The sequence below is a fragment of the Polypterus senegalus genome, chromosome 12, assembly GCF_016835505.1.
Source record: "Polypterus senegalus isolate Bchr_013 chromosome 12, ASM1683550v1, whole genome shotgun sequence".
In the NCBI taxonomy this organism is placed as follows: domain Eukaryota; kingdom Metazoa; phylum Chordata; class Cladistia; order Polypteriformes; family Polypteridae; genus Polypterus; species Polypterus senegalus.
Genome location: NC_053165.1, coordinates 34,363,349 through 34,384,549, shown reverse-complemented (window position 1 = coordinate 34,384,549; position 21,201 = coordinate 34,363,349). Strand labels below are relative to the sequence as shown.

Genomic DNA, 21,201 nt, shown 5'->3' with positions numbered 1-21,201 from the left:
CCACTCTAAAACTCCACTTCACTCCCAGATACTCAATCAAGGCATGAGCTGGGAGAAGTTCGTGCACGTTCTAAATTGGTGGGGGGATGGAATAGCTGGCTGCTTCTAGCTTCTCTTTATCACAGCACATTTAGAGGACAAAGGACGCTGGCGGAGAGGTGTGAAGGGATTTAAGAAGCGATTTAAGGTGGGATGGAATTACGAGTTTTTTCGTATGCTCTGGTAATTCTAGTGTTAATAAATATCAAGCCATCTGTAAGCTTAGAATGCGAATTTTTGGAAACTTTTAAGGAACATTGAAATATCTTCAAAGTACATGTTTGATTATTTCTTCAATCTATCCAACTAAGCAAGTATACATCGATAGACATGAATAATCTCTGGAAGGGGTGCCAGCTCATCGCTACTGCTATGCCACCATGCCCACACATTAAATTATTAACAGTATATATTATTGAAATTAAGTTAAAAATGTATCTGTATAATGGAATATACATACATGAATGCATTTCATCTTAAAAATGATATCAAGAGCTCTAAGATAGCTCTTGGACATCTAAATCGACTGATTTTACATCGTCATTTGTAAATATGCACATTCTTCTGTTGAATTGAATTCCTTTATTGTTATTGTATGGTACAATGAGATTCAATATGCAAAACCTCCATAAACTTATTTTCCTATAAAATGATACAGTAATAATAATAAAATAAAAATGATGAAAAATAGACAATATGAAAGCATAAGTACAATATGCATGTACATATAGTGTAAATAGTGCAAATGGTTCATAAAGTGGATCAGGTTGTGCAATATTACAACTGTAGTGCAAATTAACAGTGAGGTAATTGTATTTCTAAGTACAAACAGTTCTACTGGGAGCACTTGATGGACTGATTGAGTGCATTTATAGCTCTTGGGATGAAACGGTTTCTTAACCTCAATGTTTGTGCAAGAAAGGCTGTGAAGCATTTTCAGAGTAGGAGAAGTTCAAATAGACTGTGTGCATGGTTGAGGCTGTAAATGTTCTCTAGGGTAGATGCTGTATCCCGATAATCCTCTGCGCTCTTGACAAAGCCTGCCACAGTGCTTTCCAATCATCTGCTGTACAGCTGTGATTCCACACTCGGATACAGTGTGTTAAAATACTCTTGAGTGGTGAGAGTAACAATGCTACATCGGCTATGATATTTGGAATAGTTTGGCCATTCCGTGGACCATTATATTGATACAGTTTGATTACAATCAGATGCCTTAAATTTATAAATGATATGTGGTTAAATTCAGTATGTTGTTGTTGTTGTTTTTAAGCTATTTCTATGTTGCTTTGGTTTTATACTTGAGGTAATTGTCTTGATGGAAAACAGATTTTTTTCCAAAGGTGCAGGTTTCTTGCAGACTGTGTCAGGTTTTCTTCCAGGATTTCCCTGTATTTTGCAATAACAACAATATTTATTTATATAACACATGTTAATACAAATAATGTAGCTCAAAGTGCTTTACAAGATGAAGAAAAATAAATAAATAACACCCAAGATGCAATCTGAGGGTTGAAATGAGTTCCTTAATATGCAAAATAGATAAATAACATCAAAAAGAAAAAATAAAACACATGCATCATTTCAATTATATGTAGACTATTGCAGTGGAGATAAAGTTCTGTTGTTCTCATTTGAATTTTTTTTTGCATGAAATGGCAAATTATCTTTTTCCACCTCAGGTATATTTTAAGTGTTTCTTACGTAGCTCTGACAGATATCTGTAAAAGATAAGCTATTAAACAATATTTAAATTTATACTGAGATTAAAATAATCATCTAACAAGCATGGACTAAACCTCTAGTTGCAGGTTGAACTAACAAAAGCTGGTCATTCAAAGTTACAGAAAAATTAGACCATAGTCACAAATAATGACATCTTACCCTGCAAGATTTGAAGACAGCAAATTGTTATTAAAGATTAATAGACTTGTGAGAAATTATGATCTACTTAAGAGTGCAATGTAAGTGGTGAAATCACCATTTCAGTTTCTATTGTTTCATTATTATTGTTTTATTGGATTTTGGAAACATATATTTAGCAAGATTTCTACGTTCCTTTCCTTCTTGATAATTCACAGCTTTTTTTTTTTTTTTTTTTTTTGCTTTTTTCCTGGTTAACCCTTTGTTACTCGGGTGGGGATGTTGCCCACCCCAGTTGCCAAAGTTATGTGTCTTTGGCACATAGATGGTGTGACGTGGAGCTTTGATGGCTTCGGTAGCTGCAAGTTGACTAATGTATTGCGCATGCAAGAGCACGCATCAGTCAGAGGTAGACCCTTGAGCTGATAACGTCGTATTACGTCATTCTGGGTGTTTAGCACCCCACCAGAGTAATCCTGCAGAATATCATTGGTATTTCACACCCCACCCGGGCATTGGCAAATGACATTTTTACGGTAAGCATTTATTGCTGGGTTCTGTTTATAGCTTATTTGCTTATGACGAAATTTACTTGAGGTTTTTGCAAATTTATTAAAAATAAAAAACTGAGAAATCACATGTACATAAGTATTCACAGCCTTTGCTCAATACTTTGTTGATTCACCTTTGGCAGCAATTACAGCCTCAAGTCTTTTTGAATATGATGCCACAAGCTGGGCATACCTATGTTTGGCCAGTTTCACCCATTCCTCTTTGCAGCACCTCTCAAGCTCCATCAGGTTGGATGGGAAGCATCGGTGCACAGCCATTTTAAGATCTCTCCAAAGATGTTCAATCGGATTCAAGTCTGGGCTCTGGCTGGGCCACTCAAGGACATTTACAGAGTTGTCCTGAAGCCACTCCTTTGATATCTTGGCTGTGTGCTTAGGGTCGTTGTCCTGCTGAAAGATGAACCGTTGCCCCAGTCAGGTCAAGAGCGCTCTGGAGCAGGTTTTCATCCAGGATGTCTCTGTACATTGCTGCAGTCATCTTTTCCTTTATCCTGACTAGTCTCCCAGTTCCTGCCGCTGAAAACATCCCCACAGCATGATGCTGCCACCACCATGCTTCACTGTAGGGATGGTATTGGCCTGGTGATGAGCGGTGCCTGGTTTCCTCCAAATGTGACGCCTGGCATTCACACCAAAGAGTTCAATCTTTGTCTCATCAGACCAGAGAATTTTCTTTCTCATGGTCTGAGAGTCCTTCAGGTGCCTTTTGGCAAACTCCAGGCGGGCTGCCATATGCCTTTTACTAAGGAGTGGCTTCCGTCTGGCCACTCTACCATACAGGCCAGATTGGTGGATTGCTGCAGAGATGGTTATCCACAGAAGACCTCTGGAGCTCTGACAGAGTGACCATCGGGTTCTTGGTCACCTCCCTGACTAAGGCCCTTCTCCCCCGATCGCTCAGTTTAGATGGCCGGCCAGCTCTAGAAAGAGTCCTGGTGGTTTCGAACTTCTTCCACTTACGAATGATGGAGGTCACTGTGCTCATTGGGACCTTCAAAGCAGCAGAAATTTTTCTGTAACCGTCCCCAGATTTGTGCCTCGAGGTCTACAGACAATTCCTTTGACTTCATGTTTGGTTTGTGCTCTGATATAAACTGTCATCTGTGGGACCTTATATAGACAGGTATGTGCCTTTCCAAATCATGTCCAATCAACTGAATTTACCACAGGTGGACTCCAATTAAGCTGCAGGAACATCTCAAGGATGATCAGGGGAAACAGGATGCGCCTGAGCTCAATTTTGAGCTTCATGGCAAAGGCTGTGAATACTTATGTACATGTGCTTTCTCAATTTTTTTATTTTTAATAAATTTGCAAAACCTCAAGTAAACTTTTTTCATGTTGTCATTATGGGGTGTTGTGTGTAGAATTCTGAGGAAAAAATGAATTTAATCCATTTTGGATAAGGCTGTAACATAACATAATGTGAAAAAAGTGATGCGTTGTGAATACTTTCCGGATGCAGTGTACATATGCATGGAATATTTGGTTCTAACCTGCAATCAGAGCACAACAAGTTCCCATTAGAATGGACAGAATGAATGTATACGCTATAGAGATAGAACTTTTTTTTTTTTATTCCCACCTGTAACTATTCAAAAGGAAATTTTAGACAGTGATTTTTGTAAACATGAACAGCCAGAAAATGCTACATGTCCTAGTAAAGATTAATTAAATTGCATTTAAAATATTTCTTACTATCATTTCTCCATAAATAACAGTGGGGTGCAGTACACCCCAGCCGAGCACTTATGAGAGTTCACAAAACCCGAGTAACGAAGGGTTAATGGTTTCTAATGCTACGACTGTATTTGTAAATAGCTATAAAATAAATGAATAAAAAGATAAGTTCTTTTAGATCCAGGCAGTGCTAATGTTAGTGTTGCTGCCTCAAAGTTCCAAAAGGACAAGTTTATATCCTAAACCTGTTTACTTCACAGAAACTGAGGAAGTAAAACTTGCAACCAGTAAAAACTGAAATTGTTAGCAAATAAACTTACAAAAGTGAACATAATGAAAAGTCGAATAAAATGTTCATAAAACCCATAATGTAACCTTGCAATGTGCACTATGTATATATCATACAATGGGAAAAAAGCCAGTCGAACTACACTTGACTTCAGATGTGAGTTTTTACTTAGTTCACTGAAGAATTTGTTTTCAAGTTTATCACCAATTGTATGTTTTCCTGGTGGTGGGGTTTTGGTGGGGGTGAAGTACTGTAGTGTTACCATCATTATTATTAGATGTTTATAACTTTCCTTTTTTTTTTTTTAAACCTTATTCACTCAAGCAAAAATGCTTTCACTTTGTTAATTATGGTTTATTGAGTATAGATTGATGGGCAAAAATGGCAATGGTATCCTTATATAATTAAATCTACAAATCCATTGTGTATGTATGTAGTAAATATTCGAATGTATCTCTGTATATATCTATCCATTGTATCTTTATGCTGTTGTCTAACATATCACACCCCTTGACAGGTGCCATTGTAATAAAATAATCCATGTTACTCATTTCACTTGTCGGTAGTTTTAATATTGCAGCTCATTGGTCTATAAACATTCTAATGCAAAACTCAATCATCTACCAAAATAATATTCCCCATTTTGTGAAAAAGCTGAAATTTAGCAACATTATACATTTGTGACACTTGGTATCTACTAAGAAAGGACATTTTGTTTAGCATTATTTAGGGGTAAAGACCCCCCGTGACCCTGTAGTTAGGATATAGCGGGTTGGATGATGGATGGAAACTAAATAGTCCCAAATCTCAAAAACATTTTGACAGATTTGCTTGAAATTTGGTGATGTTATTAAAAAAAAAAAAATTAGCTGACCTGTTTGGTTTTTTTTTATATTTTGGTGGTAATGCTGTACTGAGTGGGGTATTCTTGGGTAGTGCATCCTTTTTCATCTGTGCTCTAAGGAATTGTGCGGGCAAATTGAAAGTGGAACGATGAAAGGTCAGTAAAGCACAAAGAAGACATGCTTAGCAAACTGTGTCCTTGAGCACATGCAACGCTGTCTACTCTGTTGGCTGCTTCTTACTCCTCACAAATTGGTATAAATACATACAAATTTGAGGAGGTGATGTAATGTTGACCCCCTTGCATTGTTGATTACACTTATACAGTGGAACCTCGGTTCACGAACGTCCCGGTTCACGTACAACTCGGTTCACGACCAAAAAGATCGCCAAACTTTTGCCTCGGTTCACAACCACACACTCGGTATATGAACAAGCCAGGTTCCCTTGCCTGCCTGCAAGCTGAGCTGAAAGAGAGAGAGAAAGAGAGAGAGAGAAAGGGCGAGCGAGCACATGCCTGCTGGGAAGGGGGAGGAGGAGATTGCTGCACATGTTTGCCTGCCTATCTGTAGGCTGTAGTGCAAGCGAAAACATCCCCCTCCCCCCACAGGCAGCCTGAGAGAGAAAGAGAGCTGCCATGATTTTTCATTTAAGCAAAGCCGCTCCTTGTTCATTGTTTTCAATAAGACGTGCACTCTCTTTGTGCTCTACAGTATTTCGTGTGCTTTTGCAGTTAACTATGGCTTCTAAGCAAGTGGAGAGTTGTCAGAAGAAAGTTTTGAAGAAAATTGAAATCGAAGTAAAGAAAGAAATTACAAAAGGTGGAAAAATGTTTACCAGTTTACTCATTTACCAATCGGAGAACCCTCGTGCTTTCAAGCAGCATAATGTAAACAAAGCCAGACTGCCAGTAATGTGGAGGGTCACAAGAACGTTCTTTTTGGAATGGCTGCATGAGGCTTTCACTCCCACCAGCTAAACAGCTAAAAGCACCAGAAACCCAAGAAATCACAAGAGAGAAAACACCTGAAGGAAAACACTTCATGCCAGAACTCGTTTCATGCAAGGTTAGTTTTCTTGGTGGTTTTTGTATTACGGATTTTTAAAAAGTTAATTTTTAGTTCATAATGCGATTTGTTGCAATGTTATTTTTCTCTTTTTTTCAAATGTTCGCTTTTTTCCTTGTGCTTAAAACTCATGAAAGGTTTACAGATGGAGTTTTTCATAGCGCGATTAGGTGCGATGTTACATTTCTCTTTTCAAATGTTCGCTTTTTTCCTTGTGCTTAAAACTGATTAAAAATTGTTTACATGGAGGACTTCATCGTGTGATTTGTTGCAATGTTACTTTTTTGGTTGCTTGCGAGTTGGTTTTTAAATGAAGTTCTGATTTGTGCGATGTTTTTTTCTGCTGTGCTTAAAAGTCATTTTAAAAACATTGTTTACAGCGATCAGGCTTTAGGTTTAATAGCGTGATCTCCTGCAATCTCGCTTTCTTGTTTGCTTGTGAGTTGGTTTTTGCAAGCGCTTTGGAATTTTTTTTCTGCTGTGCTTAAAAGTCATTTTAAAAAAAATGCTGCATGAGCACATGCTACAGAGAGATTAGAGAGCCGGGCAGCTGACAGGGAAGGGATTGGGGGGGACGGATAGGTGTGTGTGTGTGTGTTTGTGCGCTCGCGCTACACAGAGAGAGAGCGTGAGCGAGCCAGCTCCTGTAGCTGATCAGGGAGCCTGGGTGTTTTGTGTCAGTGTTATTCAATGTTTTTACATTAGTTTACTATTACACTGTGGATTCTATGGTGTAATTAACTATATTTGTGATTAATCTGTACATATTTTTACATATTTACATACAGTTTGTACGGTCTGGAACGGATTAATTGTATTTACGTACAATCCTATGGGGGAAACTGCTTCGGTTCACGACCAACTCGGTTTACGACCAAAGTTCTGGAACGAATTATGGTCGTGAACCGAGGTTCCACTTTATATATTTGTGTTGAAGAATGGGAGAGGGGTGTGGGTGGTGAAATATATACAATATTGAGGAGAACTGGGTGTCTCCTTGGAGGTTATAACAAAGTGTTGTTATGCTTCAGTTTGCAAGGCAGAAACCTATCAAGTCCTGGATACAAAACATAAGCCAGGTGCGACGGCATACCTTGGTCAGTTTAAACATTTGCACAGGTCAGTAAAGTCGTCTCCTAAAGAACATTGAAAGGTGGACATTGTACATAGTTTACAATATTATCACCTGTTCTTTTCTGCGCAGTACTTAAAACATTCAATTCATTCCATGAGCCACATAATTGTGCAGTCTGAAAATGTCAATGCTATGTATAATAAGTTAAAGTAAACCACAATTAACTGGTTTTGATCTAGACCTTCCAAAAGTTTATAACATTAAGAGATTAAAGATTCAGTACTAGATTCGGTATAATACAATTTCCAGTAAAATTGTGTTTTTCAGTGACCATTAACAAAACCTAGGGTTAGTCACTAGCACTATATATTTTATATGTATTTTTTAACAAGGTTTTGCAATAACACCTGTATGTATGTAATTGCATAAGTGGGATGAAAATACACTTAGCTACCCAGAATACATGTAAACTTCATACAGACAAAAACCAGTGTACTTTTTAAATTTCCGTAATGTTTACTCTATTTAATTTTCAGGTAACTAAAAGAAAGAAATATTTTGATCGGGCTTGCTGTGTTAGTTGTTTTTTTTTTCACATTACCATAATAAGGACAGTATAGTTCTTGAAAATGAATGTCAACATGGTTCTAAAGTAACCATTTGTGTTATTTTAACTGTTTAGTTATACAACAGCAAGTACTGTTCTTACAACTGTACAGGACATATTCTTAGAAAAGGGTTAAACATTATACAGAAACTTTTTGTGACGTACAGAACATAAACTTTCTAATATCATATTTATAATATATTTATATTTAAACCATTAGCCATCATATGGTCATTGTAAGTTGAGATGTTAAATACATAAAATATTTATGATGAAGACAGTATTGACTGTCTGTACATTTATATGAAGTATTTTATGGTGTAAACGTTTAATTTATCCTTGCTTGTATTGAAAAGACCAATTAAATTAAATAAATTATTACTGTTTTTATTTTCAGTTACCAAAATTTACCAAAAGTTACCAAAATTTCTCTTTAAGGATTTAAGCTACAGTACCTTAACGGTGCACAACGTATGTCTATCTACATCCACCTCCTCCCATCCTCCTCCGGCCTCATATGTTTCTTCTGATGAGACTCTACTCCCACTTCAATACAGATAATTTTGGCCTCTTGCTGGAAACCTTATGACTCTCTCTCATCTTGTCTCCCCTCCCCTCCTCCTCAAGCTCATGCTGGAATGCCTCTTTTTCATTCTTCTTGAACTCTTCGTCCCTAGGATTATAGTACTAGGGTGTTGTACCATGTTAGCCATTATGAATGTAGAGAAAAGGCAAGCAAAATTACACCTTTTATTGGCTAACTAAAAAGATTACAATATGCAAGCTTCCAAGACAACTCAGTCCCCTTCTTCAGGCAAGATGGTGCCAACTTACTAAATAGCAATCTTTGACATTGCTGATCCATTGCTAGATGTGTTGTTGTTAAAAAATAAGCATCTTATTCATTAATTTCTGAGCCTAGGAACATGTTATGTGGGTTGCATCTGTCTTGCTGGCTCCCATGGGCATCCTTAACAAAGTTGTTGAGGTTTATCCTTGTGTAGGTCTGGTATGGTGGAGTAGAAGAGTGATGGGTCTTGGAAACAAGGTCCTTTGAACTTGATTGATAATTCTTTCTTGGCAGCTGTTGATTACTATATTTTTAATTTATAGTAGTGTTGCTGTTTGCTTCAAAAAACTTTTGATCACAAAAAAGAAGTTTCCACTTGACCTGACCTACAAGGGACATGTGGCTCTTTCTATAAACTGAGATCACAGTCTGAAAAAGGTTTTCAGTTTGCTGCATTGTGTCTAGAGCTGGTTACTGGCTTATACCTAAGGATGCTGGAATAGGCTTCTGCACACCTAATTTGACTATAATACTCAAAGCATATTGTTGTTTGGAGTATAAATGGTGCTATGGAAATTGAGCCTGCTTAATTAGTAATAAATTGTGACAGTTTAAGTAATAACATATGGAAAGCAAAACCACAACCCTCTTAGGCAATAAAGCCAAGCTCATATGATTGACGTTTTTGATATCCAAGATGTCTTTTTCCCTCATTGTGCCATTAAGTCATTTAGAAATTCATCATTTTGAATTCATATACAATGCCCTCCATAATTTTTGAGACAAAACATACTGTATGTTTCTTTGATTTACCCCAATGATTCCAGTTTAAAATTACAAATCAAAAGATGTTGACGTGATTTAAAGTGTGCATTGCAGACTTTAAGGGTATTTGCATAAATTTCGGTCACAGCATGTACAAATTCCAACACATTTTACACATGGTCCCCACATTTCAGGGCACCATAATGTTTTGGACAATTAGTGTCACAGATGTTTGTGATTACTCAGTTGTGTCTCAATGCTTTATTATTGCAGTCATAAGATTCCTAGGCTTGCTTCTATCTACAGACTACCTTTGGAATCTGTAGTTGCCATTGTTCAACATGAGGACAAGAGCTGTGCCAATGAAAGTGAGAGAAGCTGTCAGAAAGCTGAAAAACAAGAATAAAACTGTTAAGAGATATTTTCAATGAATTCTGAGGTGTATAGAAACATCTTACCTGCTCAAATTCCAGAAAATGCCTCCAAACTCATTGGATGGTGCTTAATCCTACAAGAAGATAATGATCGCAGACATATTGCTAAGGTAACAAAGGAGTTTTTCCAAGCTAAAAAATGGATTTATGTTGGGTGACTGTCTTGACAATTGAAGAATTTTTCAGTTGGCCATGCCTTTCTTATGCTGAAGAGAAAGCTCAAGTAGATAAGTCTCTGAAGCAAGCAGGAGCTGAATATGACTGCAATAGAGATTTGACAGAGCATCACCAGTGAAGATACTCAGCACCTGGTGATGTGTATGAATCACAGACTTTTAGCAGATTTAGCAGTCATTGTTTGCAAGGGGTATACGACAAAGTACTAAATATGGTTATTTTAAAATACCTCCATTGCTATGTCCCAAACATTATGGTGCTATGAAATGGAACACCATGTATAAAAGGTGTTGTCATTTCTACATGGAATGACCAAAATGTATGCAGGTACCCTTAACTGAAAGTCTGCATTGAGCACTTTAATCTTGTCTGAATTGTTTGATTTATAATTTAAAATTGTGGACCAGAGGATAAATCAAGTTGAAAATGTGTCTTTGTTCCAAACATTATGGAGAGCATTGTATATTCAATTAGGGCAGAACAGTGGCACCTGTATTAACACTGCTGCCTTATGGGTTCAGCTTTTTGGAATCAAATTCCATCCTTATAAAAGTACACTATATTAGAAAATGACTATTCTGTGTATGTATGTATGAATCTACAAAAAAAAAAGTATAGTTTAGGCCTTTCGTGAAAAATCTACAAATCTGTTTGTGTAACATACCCAGTAATAGCTTAACAGCTAAAACACATTTATAAGTTTCTTTTTCGTTTTCCTTTGTATGTACTCAATTTTCAAATCAAATTAATAGAATTTATGAGAATCATTCATCATAAATTAAAAAATATATATAATTGTCTATTAAAAATGTTAATGTGGATTTTTTTTTTCTGCAACTGGAATCTGCATGCTGCTTCATCAATGTATTTTTTGCCATTCATTAGTGGGTGGGAGAAAGAGCTTATGAATAAAAGGAATCTTTGTTTATTTGTGTTATAGAAATCATGATAGAGCTGGGTAGTTTGTGGATATTTTGATTAACAGACCTCTTTCAGACATATTTGCACTTCACATCTGGAGTAAACCAAGAACATTAAACGTGTACATTTTCATACCAGGTTCTTCCAGTATTGTGGGATTAGGAGGTAGGTGCAGCCCCGTGCACAAGGCAGGAAACAGCTCTGGACAAGATGATAGACTTTGTCATACAGATGCCTAAACCACTCACACAAGGGCCAGTTTAGATGGTCCAGTCACCCTAACTACACTTATTTGACATGCAGGAGGTGAAGTTTCATACCCCTACAATGAACACACAAAGGGAAAATGTGCAGCAGCGGGGGTTCTATTACCCATAGTAATCAAACCCATTAAACATGAGCTGTGAACCACATTACTGTGATGTTTAAAATTTATGCTGTTTTCCACAAAGTGTATGCCAGACAACTAACGCTGACACAGGGAAAAATGTGCAGAAGCTGGCAACCAGGTAATAGTAATCAAACCCTTTATGCTTTAACTGTGGAGCACTTGGCTGCTCCACTTCCAAGTTATGCTGTTTGTCACAAAGTTTCCTTTTTGTTAACATTCAGAGTTACAAACAGTATAAAAAAAACAAAAGAAAGAAAACCATAATACCAGTAATCCAATGCATTGTCAAAACTGTTACCTGAATCTTACTCAGGATCTTTATGTTCTGTATCTGTGCTGTTCTGCAACTTTTCTATGACTTCCTCGATTATATGTTTACTTGCTTTTGAATAAGACATTTCCTTAGAATTATCAAAGCCTTGTTTGCTTTTTGAGCAAATACTTGTGGTATTCTCACTGATATATGAGCCTAATGTGCACCTAAAATGCACTCTGGTGCACCCTCACACACTGCATTTATTAAGTGACTTTTACATGCAGCTGATACACATTATAAAAAAACAATCATTGATAACTATACTACATCTTTTGAAAGATCAGAAACTCAGCTGTTCAATGATAGCAAGCTTTTTTTTGTATATGGCTCGATGTCACTGGGATCTTGCTCAGATCAGACTTGCTCAGCTCTAATGCACTGTTCACTTTGGTATATATGTGTGCAAATCACATATTTTACTAATGAAAGAAAGCAGACAACATGTAAAGTTATTATTTAATTTAAATAAGATACCCTTGGGTATCTAAAAAATACCATTGCATTTGATTGATTTATGGGTTTATGGCAACATACACAAGCAACTGAAAGTAGCAGTATAAGTGGTTAATACCCATGAAGTGAAAACTGTGTTGTTTTGTAGTTATCATCCAGAAAACAAAATGTAACCTGCACATGTTCTATTTTGTATATTTAAGGCAGAATTAGATTTAGAACTTCAGAATTTAGTTAACAATAATATTACTGGTAGGATGGTAACAGTAAAACTTGTTTACCCTTCCCCTGCCTCAAATTATATTCTGTTCTAATCTATAGTTATGTTTCAGTTTAGGTGACATTCAAGTTTGTTATTTGATTGAATTAAGGTTATAAATATGTTTGGTAGCATGACATTGTATGTTTTCAATTAGAATATACAATGTACAAGTAACATTTATTGTACAAGTAACATATATTAAGGAAATGATTGTGAATAAAGCAGAAACTGCATGTTCTGTATGCTTATTGCATTTCAGTGCAGTGGAAAATGGAGCTTAGTTTAGGTACTGCAAAAATGCATTTATTATTAATTTACCCTTTTGTAACAAGAACTTAACATGCTTCTTTTGGTCTTCATAAACATTAGTAGATAAGTTGTTCATCTCTGTGTAGTGTGGCATATTGAAATGATATAAAATTACTTGTTAATATGAAGGACTCCCAAGTTTTATATTAAATAAGTACTATCAAGAGAAATGTCTCAGTTAAGCCTCCTTAGGCTGGGTTTATACTTAATGCAACGCATACTGCAGCAGACACTCCTGCTATGTGAGTATTTGACTGTTTATACTTGCGCACATACTTTACATAAATCTGAAGGAATCCAGCAGGTGGCAGTGCGAGATGTTATCACGATGAGAACAGGTTCGGCTTCTCTGTGCTGTGAATTGCCTGGAACACCCATTAAATTTCGATGACACCTTACCGCAATATCTCTGAAAAGGATGTTTAATGATTAAATCCATCAATCCAGGAATGTGACCATTCCAGCAAGCATTGGGCGCGAGGCAGAAACAATCTCTGGACGGGGCCTCAGCTAAACGCAAGGTGAATACAAGCACACACATACACTGGAGTCATTTTAGCGGCACCAAATCCCCAAATCTGCATGTCTTTGGAAGGAAACCGGAGCACAGTTTGGAAACCCAGCTGGAAAACCTGTAAACTCCAAGCAGGGAATACCAGCGACGTGACTCCCTGTGAGACAGCAGCGCTACCGCTCCGCCACCGTGTCACCCCCATGTGTGTAATTATTAACAGTATTCATTATTTAAACGAAATTAACAATTTATCTGTAAAATGTAACATACATACTTTATTGCATTTCATCATGAAAGTGATATCAAGTATATATCTAATGATAAATTTGAAGACAGTTGAAATATCATACATTTAATGTGTTCTTTGTGATGATCTATTGCTGCTTCCCGCTGCTGTCAGGTCCAAGAAGCTCGTAGAGATTAAAAACTGGGATGACGTTTAAGATGATCTGCTGTAATAATAAAGTAAGCTACAAGGTTAAAGTGAACATTTCGAGATTAAAGCCAAAATTTGCACTTTAATCACAAAATACATGTTTTCACCATGTCCTTAATTTTTTTTTCTTGTGGCTCAAATACAATGCTGTGCATTATTTTGCTGTTGTGAAGTTGCAAAAAAATTTAAAAAAAGACGGCACAAAAGGTGGTATGTTAGACTTTTAAAATGTATCGTGTCATTATGATCTGGAATATGTGATGTTTGAATATAAAAGCACCATGGATGCATGTGTATGTCAGCATTTTGCTTCACCACATCGAACCATTCATTAAACATCGAAATGCACACATCGATCCCGTGTGATCCACTTAGAAGATTTCTGTCACATGTAGATAGTTAACAAAGACTCTGACGTCATGTTCCAACTTTTAGCACACTTTGACCCCCCCAGAAATCCCATCCCCCACCCCCACTTTTGGCTGGTACTGCAACTCGCGCACGCGTCACCTTAATTTCTGAAGACCTGCTCAGAGGATGCATCAAATGAACGCTGGGAACCCGTGGCAGCCATGATGTGTGCATGTACGCTTTCTGAGCATGAAGTATAAATGAGCCCTTAGACCTCCCCAGAGTTAAGCTTTCTTAGCAGTCACATTGGAAGTGTTACAATGACCCAAGTAAGTGGGTTTTAAGGTCTTGTTACATAATAGTAAATGAATAATAAATACATTTTTTCAGAACCTTAACTAAGGTACTGAAAATAGCCTTTGTTAAGTAAATGGTGCTTTTTGTGTTTACTTTTGAATGACTGAAGATGTTTTAGTGTTTATGATAATTTCAAAATGCATATATTTACACTCAAATTAAGAGTTCCTTTTATTATTTTAATTGGTTAAATGTATAAAAACGATTATATCTTAAATGTACAGGTATTTTACTTTTCTTTTTCTATCATTATGAAGTTTTTCATAAATGTTAGCATAGTTAAATTAGTATCTTTTTTTTCTGTAACACATGCAATTAATAATTAATATGGAATTTAAAAAAGTGAATATTGTGAAAAATAAATGTAATTGTCTCTCTCTCTCTCTCTCTCTCTCTCTCTCCATCTCTCCATTTATATACAAGTCTGCAGTTTGGATAGAGCTTTTGCTTGCTACAATTGGTGAACAATTTGTTGACTTCTGTGCATCAGGTAATTATGACCTCTTAAACTAGTCTAAAATCTTGTAATACTCTTTATTTGAAGTGTTTTGTATTTGGAATACTTTAACCATCAGTGCTGCCTTTTGCTATTATCAATTTGGAATAATAAGATTTTAAACAAGCCATGATAAATGTACAATATTTAACTTTTTTTTGCAAGCATTTTATTAATGTAAACATTGTAAATATATAAATTTACTGTGTAGTAGGGTGTTTGTACTCTCATTGATGGCTTGAAAAAGTATTTTAACTTAATATTCATGGATTCATTTCATCCTAACAGAACTCTTTTGCAATGATTTTATAAATTTAAAAGAATTTTAGGTAGAAATGTATTTGACCCCTAGGGTACTTTTGGTTTTTCACAGAAGTTCATTAAATAAATTCAACTTAATAAAAGGGTAAGTGTCTCTGGGTTTGTCCAGTTGCTATGTCTCTGCCATTTCAATAGATGGCGCATCATAAACATCAACAATGCTTTTACTAATCCCATACCAAATGGCATATAATAGTGATATATGCATTAGATGGATACAGTGCAAACAGTAACACAGATGGCTATGTTTATTGCTTAGATTTAAACCCATTTTAAACAGGTATCACATCTAGTAAGTAAATAAATAAATAGACACACACCAGAATGACTAAAAAGAAATAAAATCTTCTGTCTTCGCAGTCACAGTCATAGTAAGGCATTATGCAGGCATATTGTTGTTGGTGTAAAGGAGCCCATATAGCATTACTTGACACAATTCTATTGAATAATTCGTTGGCTGAAAATGCAGCATGTTAGTGTGTCACAGAGACAATGTAGAGCTTTGTTCATAATGGCACTCAGTTTTGTTGTCTTTCTCTCCTTCACTTCTACTGTGGCGGGCGGCCGAGGCCCTTGGCCAGCCAGGATACCCCTATGATCAAAGGACCGAGGGAGAGAACATATCCATGGCAATACCTCACCCTGAACATGAGAGGGCAAACCCCCAGGATTACATCAGGGCCATCGTTTTGGAGCTTACAAGCTCAACCCTGCTGGGGCAAGACAAAGCTTGCTTGGAGAGGAGTGGAGGCGGCAGATTCGAGAGAGAGAGAGAGAGAGAAGGGACTGAGCAGTATTGCTGGGACTGTGTTATACTTGTGGGGAGCGGGGAAGACGTTTTCCAACAAGGGAAAAAAGAAAGAAATGTGTGGTGGTTTTGCACTTGTGTGTCACTGTGCCTGTCTGTGTCTGAGTTTGATGACCTCTACGCCCCGATATATCACACTGCCTACAGGGAGTCAAGAGTACATCCCATAACAAATCTTGCTTTCTTAACATAGTTACAGTGGTGCTCAGAATATGACTTTTAACATCTTCAGATTTTCACACAGTTCCTAAAAGTAGATATGTTCAGACCAGCTAAACAAATAAGAAAAAAATATCATACTTGGTCATTTGTTTATTTTTTTAGCTGGGTTCTCCATATCTGCTTTTATGACATGTGTGAAAATCTGATGATATTTCAAATCATATTTATGCAGGAATATGGAAAATTCTGAAGCATTCACTAACTTTCAGGCACCACTGTAGTCCCATGTTTAGGGTATTGCTATGATCTATTATCCTAGTGACTGTTTTCTGGCAGCTAATCTATAGTTTAGTTGCTAAGGTCCATGTATAGCATTCCTCTTGTGACCAGTGTAGCAGTAGTGAAGTTTAGAAATATTGTTAGGCCTTGAAAATGTGAACATAATAAATACTACTTGTGTTTACTTGTGTGTGCAATGACTGATGTATTAACTGTGGTGAAGGTTACTTTGTACAGGTAAAAATGGTAACTAAACAAAAAAAAGATAATCTACTTGATTAGTAGATTTAATTATGTTGAAGGACACTGAAAAAGCTGTATAAAATACAGTGAACCTCTGAGGAAAGATACAAATAATTGAAAATTAACCCTACCACCTTGTTATTAACAGAACACTTTTACTAGAGGAAGCTAGTGCCTTCTGCAGGATGCAATGCTAAAATAAAATTTAACCAGTTGTACCCAAAGGAGTTTTTAGTATTATTGTGCCTATCTTGCTTATTCAAAAATAAATGCCTAATATTCTGCTTTATGTAATACAGGAGCTACAAATGGCTGCAAATCAAGGAAGATGACACTCCAGTTTTTGAGTAAATTTAATTAACAGCAAATAACAATCTGTACAATCAAATCAAACTTAACAAAACAAAATGTAATCCCCACCTGAAAGAAAGAGAGGAGAACCAGCCAACAAAGCAAATCTTTGAAGCAGCAAGGAAGGAAGTTTATTCTAAAATGTTATTGATTAGATCCTGCCATATTTTTAAAAAGTTTTCAACAGATTCTCTGAGTGATAATTAGATTTTTTCCATTTTCAAATAGTATAGGACGTCCGAACCCCACTGACTTAAAGGTGGTGGGTTGGGATTCTTCCAATTGAGAAAAATAAGTCTGCATTCTAGTAGTGAGGTAAAGGCAGTTACGATTTGCTTGACCTTCTCCACTTTAAGCCTGTCTGGGAGTACAGGGTAGGATTCAAAAGTAATGAGCCTCATTTTGTTCTGACGCGAACATAGCTTGCCGCGCGCCCCACTTGCCAGTGACGGTGGGTGTTGGCTTCATAACGCAACGGAGCTCCTACGGATCGGCCTTGACTTGAAACCCTGTGCGGTAGTGCGTTACACGGCGGAATGGAAAGTTCGTTAGAGCAACGGTACGCCATCAAGTTCTTCAGAGTGAAGGGGATCATCCACTACGAGTTTGTCCCGCAAGGACAGACCATGAATGCTGCTTACTACTTGGAAGTCCTGGAAAGGCTGAAAAGAAGCGTCACGGCAAGCGAAGGGACATCAAGGACAGCTGGAAGCTTCACCACGATAACGCGCCCAGCCACACCGACTTCATCATGAGCGCCTACCTGGCCCAGGTGAACGTTCCGGTGGTCCCCCAGCCTCCCTACAGTCCGGACGTGTCGCCTTCTGACTTCTTCTTGTTTCCGTGCTTAAAATCAGCGCTGAAAGGAAAACGCTTCGACTCGATCGAGGACATCCAAGCAAATGTCAAGGCAGCCCTTGCAACCATTCCGGAACAGGCCTACGTGGACGCCTTTGAGTCATGGAAAAGCCGCCTACAAAAGTGTATTGATGCAGGAGGTGCCTATTTTGAAGACTATTAAGTAGTTGTACCGATTTGCTCAATAAATTTGTCGTTTTCAACAAAGGCTCATTACTTTTGAATCCTACCCTGTATACTAAACACAGCTTTTAGGAGTGATTGTGACACCAAGGCTTTGAATTAGGCATTCAAAGATTTTTGTCCGAAACAGTGTTATTTTGGTGCATGCCCAAAACTTGTGGCACAGTGAGGCTGGAGTTAGATTGTAGCATTCACAGGTTGCATTTGGGCTTATAAATATTTTGGATAGTTTTAATCAGGATAAATGTGCTCAATAAAAAAATGTAAATTAAATAATTGAGTGCTTTGCACATATAGAGCTATAATGTATTCTGTGCATGGCTGCTTTACACTTCTTTTCTGAAATGTTAAGTGAAAGATCCTTAGACCATTATGCCATGGGATTTTTGAAAGGAAGGGAATTTAAAATGTTTTTATAAATTGTGGTGATGTTATCTGCGTCTTCAAGACTGATCAGTATTTCTTTCTGGAATAAAAATAGGTGGAACATGAGGAAAATTGGGCAGGTTCAGTTTAGCAAAGTTTCTAGCCTGAAAGTACTGAAAACATTGTGTTGATGAGAAGTTAAATTTGAAGTTTAATTGTTGGATGTAAAAACATTATCGATGTCTCTAAATGTTTTAATCTCAGATATTTTCTAAGCATTAAATACTGTGTGTGTTTGAGAAAGTGGAAAAGAGTAGTTGTCATGTAGAGTTGCTACAGATAAGAGCTTCTCTGTCTTAAAGTGCTTCCTACTTTGGTTCCATATTCTGAGTGAATGAAGGGCAATTGGATTATTAGTGTATTGACGATAATTTGTATTTACTGGGGCACAAAGCAGAGAATATAAAGAGGTACTGCACGATTTTAATTCTATTGCAAAGTAGGCTTGTGTATATTCATTGATTTGTGTCAATGTCCAGGGGCCTCATGTATAAACGGTGCATACGCGCAAAAATGTTGCGTAAGCCTGTTTCCACGTTCAAATCGCGATGTATAAAATGTAAACTTGGCGTAAAGCCATGCACATTTCCATAGTAGCTCATACCCTGGCGTAAGCAAGTTCTGCACTCGGTTTTGCAGACTAGTGGCACTCAGCGTCCAAGCAGTGCTACTGTTCTAGTGTGGTTTTCCTTTCTTTTTTAGATCCACATCCCTGACGCGGCTTTATAAATACACTGAAATTAACCTCATATTGTTTATTAGTTTAATGCATCTGATTGTAATTAACTTATAAATATAGTGGTCCATGGAATGGCCAAACTATTCCAAATACTGTAGCTGCTCTAAACAGTTTCATCCCAAGAACCATAAACGCACTCAATCAGTCCATCAAGTGCTCCTTGTAGAACTGTTTATACTTATTAGTACAATCACCTCACTGTAAACTTGCACTACAGTTATAATAATGCACAACCAGAGCCACTTTATAAAGCGCGTATTTACATATGATGATGGTATCATTTTTAAGATGAAATACAGCAAAATATGTTTATTATATTATTCAGATAAAACTTTAACTTCATTTAAATAATATATATTGTTAATAATTAAACATGTGAGAACACTGTGTCACTGCGCTAGCATGTATCTGGCGCTCCGTTCATGGATTGTTCCTGCCTCGCACTGTATGCTTGCTGGGACTGGCGTGACACTGGAAGGATAGAATAATTAACATATACTACGAAGATGTTTCAGTGTTCCTTAAAAGTTTTGAAGAATCTGCGTTCTAAGCTTACAGATGGCTTAACGTCTATTACAGAGCTGATTGGGTATTTGGAGAAAGAAAAGTAAGGACAGGAATTGGGGGTTAGTATGTTTGAAAGAGACAGTACTGCTGCAATAAATTATTTCATCGAAGGTCATGCACAATTACTGCACCACTGTTTTCCCATGTTTAATAACATGCTTTAACTCTATCATCATGAAAATGATATCAAGTATACATCTCAGTATTTTAATTATTCAGAGAGCTGTAATCTTACGAATGTAGTGGATTCTGTGTCCTGTCAGAGGAAGAGAAAGCCCAGAAGCACGTAGTGATTCACACACACAGAGCACATAGAAGATCAAATACAAAACAAAGCGTTTAACGTGCTTCTTTAGTTACGATGAGATTTGAGAAACTTGTAAATTAAACGATTTTAAGATGATGTTTATGATGTTCTACTTTAACGACAAAATAAACTATGTGATTAAAGTGGAAATTTCAAGATTAAAGTTGACATTACGTGCTTTTTTACCCACTGTGTGCCTATTTTTTTTTCTCTGTATCCTAATAAACTTTCTAATGAAACTCAGACGGTGGACTATGACTCACCTTTTCGTGGTGACTTTAATATCTGACAACTTCTTTTTTTTTTTTTATTTCGGGCACTGTGCAACTTTGTGAACTTGAGCTTTTGAGTTTCTCTGACCCTCTATGTCACTCAATCAACTTCCTTTTTTGTTTATACCACTGTTTAAACCAACAAATAGTATGTTTTTCCTTGCCTTCACTTGGTATTCACTGAACTTCTTCTATTCCCCCCCCCCTCCATGCTTTTGCCATTGCCTTTTCACAGAACACTGAGCTTAAGGGCTATTTATATTGATTTGCATATTCAAAGAGGTGTAATTCTGGGAGGAGACTGGGCGGGACAATAGGCGCTTGCACGTGGGTTACATTTTGCTCACCGGGATTTATGTAGCGGACGAACATGGAAGTTGGCGTTCACACAGATTTATGCATCTAGATTTTTTTGTGCTTACGCCATGTTATAGTGTAAATTCTACGCATGGCGTTATGCATGAGGCCCCAGGTCTTTATGGCCTGTATATTTGCTACCTAGTAATAAAATTGAAAGTTAGGCAGTGTCATGCCCCCATCTACTTTAGGTCCTTCTAGAGTTGCCCTTTGGATGTGTGAATGTTTAGAATTCCAAATAAATTAGGTTATGATTGAATCTAAATTCTTAAAAAAGATTTGTTAATATATATTAGGATAGTTTGAAATAGGAAAATAAAC

The 21,201-nt window shown here is 36.9% G+C and overlaps 1 protein-coding gene across 2 annotated transcripts in view; it reads left to right on the top strand.

Moving 5' to 3' along the window:
- The window catches only part of eif4e3 (eukaryotic translation initiation factor 4E family member 3), a 182,532-nt gene that overhangs the window by 98,695 nt on the left and 62,636 nt on the right, over positions 1-21,201 (top strand). For both annotated transcript variants that reach the window (XM_039770792.1, XM_039770793.1), the window contains one exon: positions 14,935-15,001. In XM_039770792.1, the coding sequence (XP_039626726.1) occupies positions 14,935-15,001 (67 nt within the window). The remainder of the gene's footprint in view (positions 1-14,934; positions 15,002-21,201) is intronic.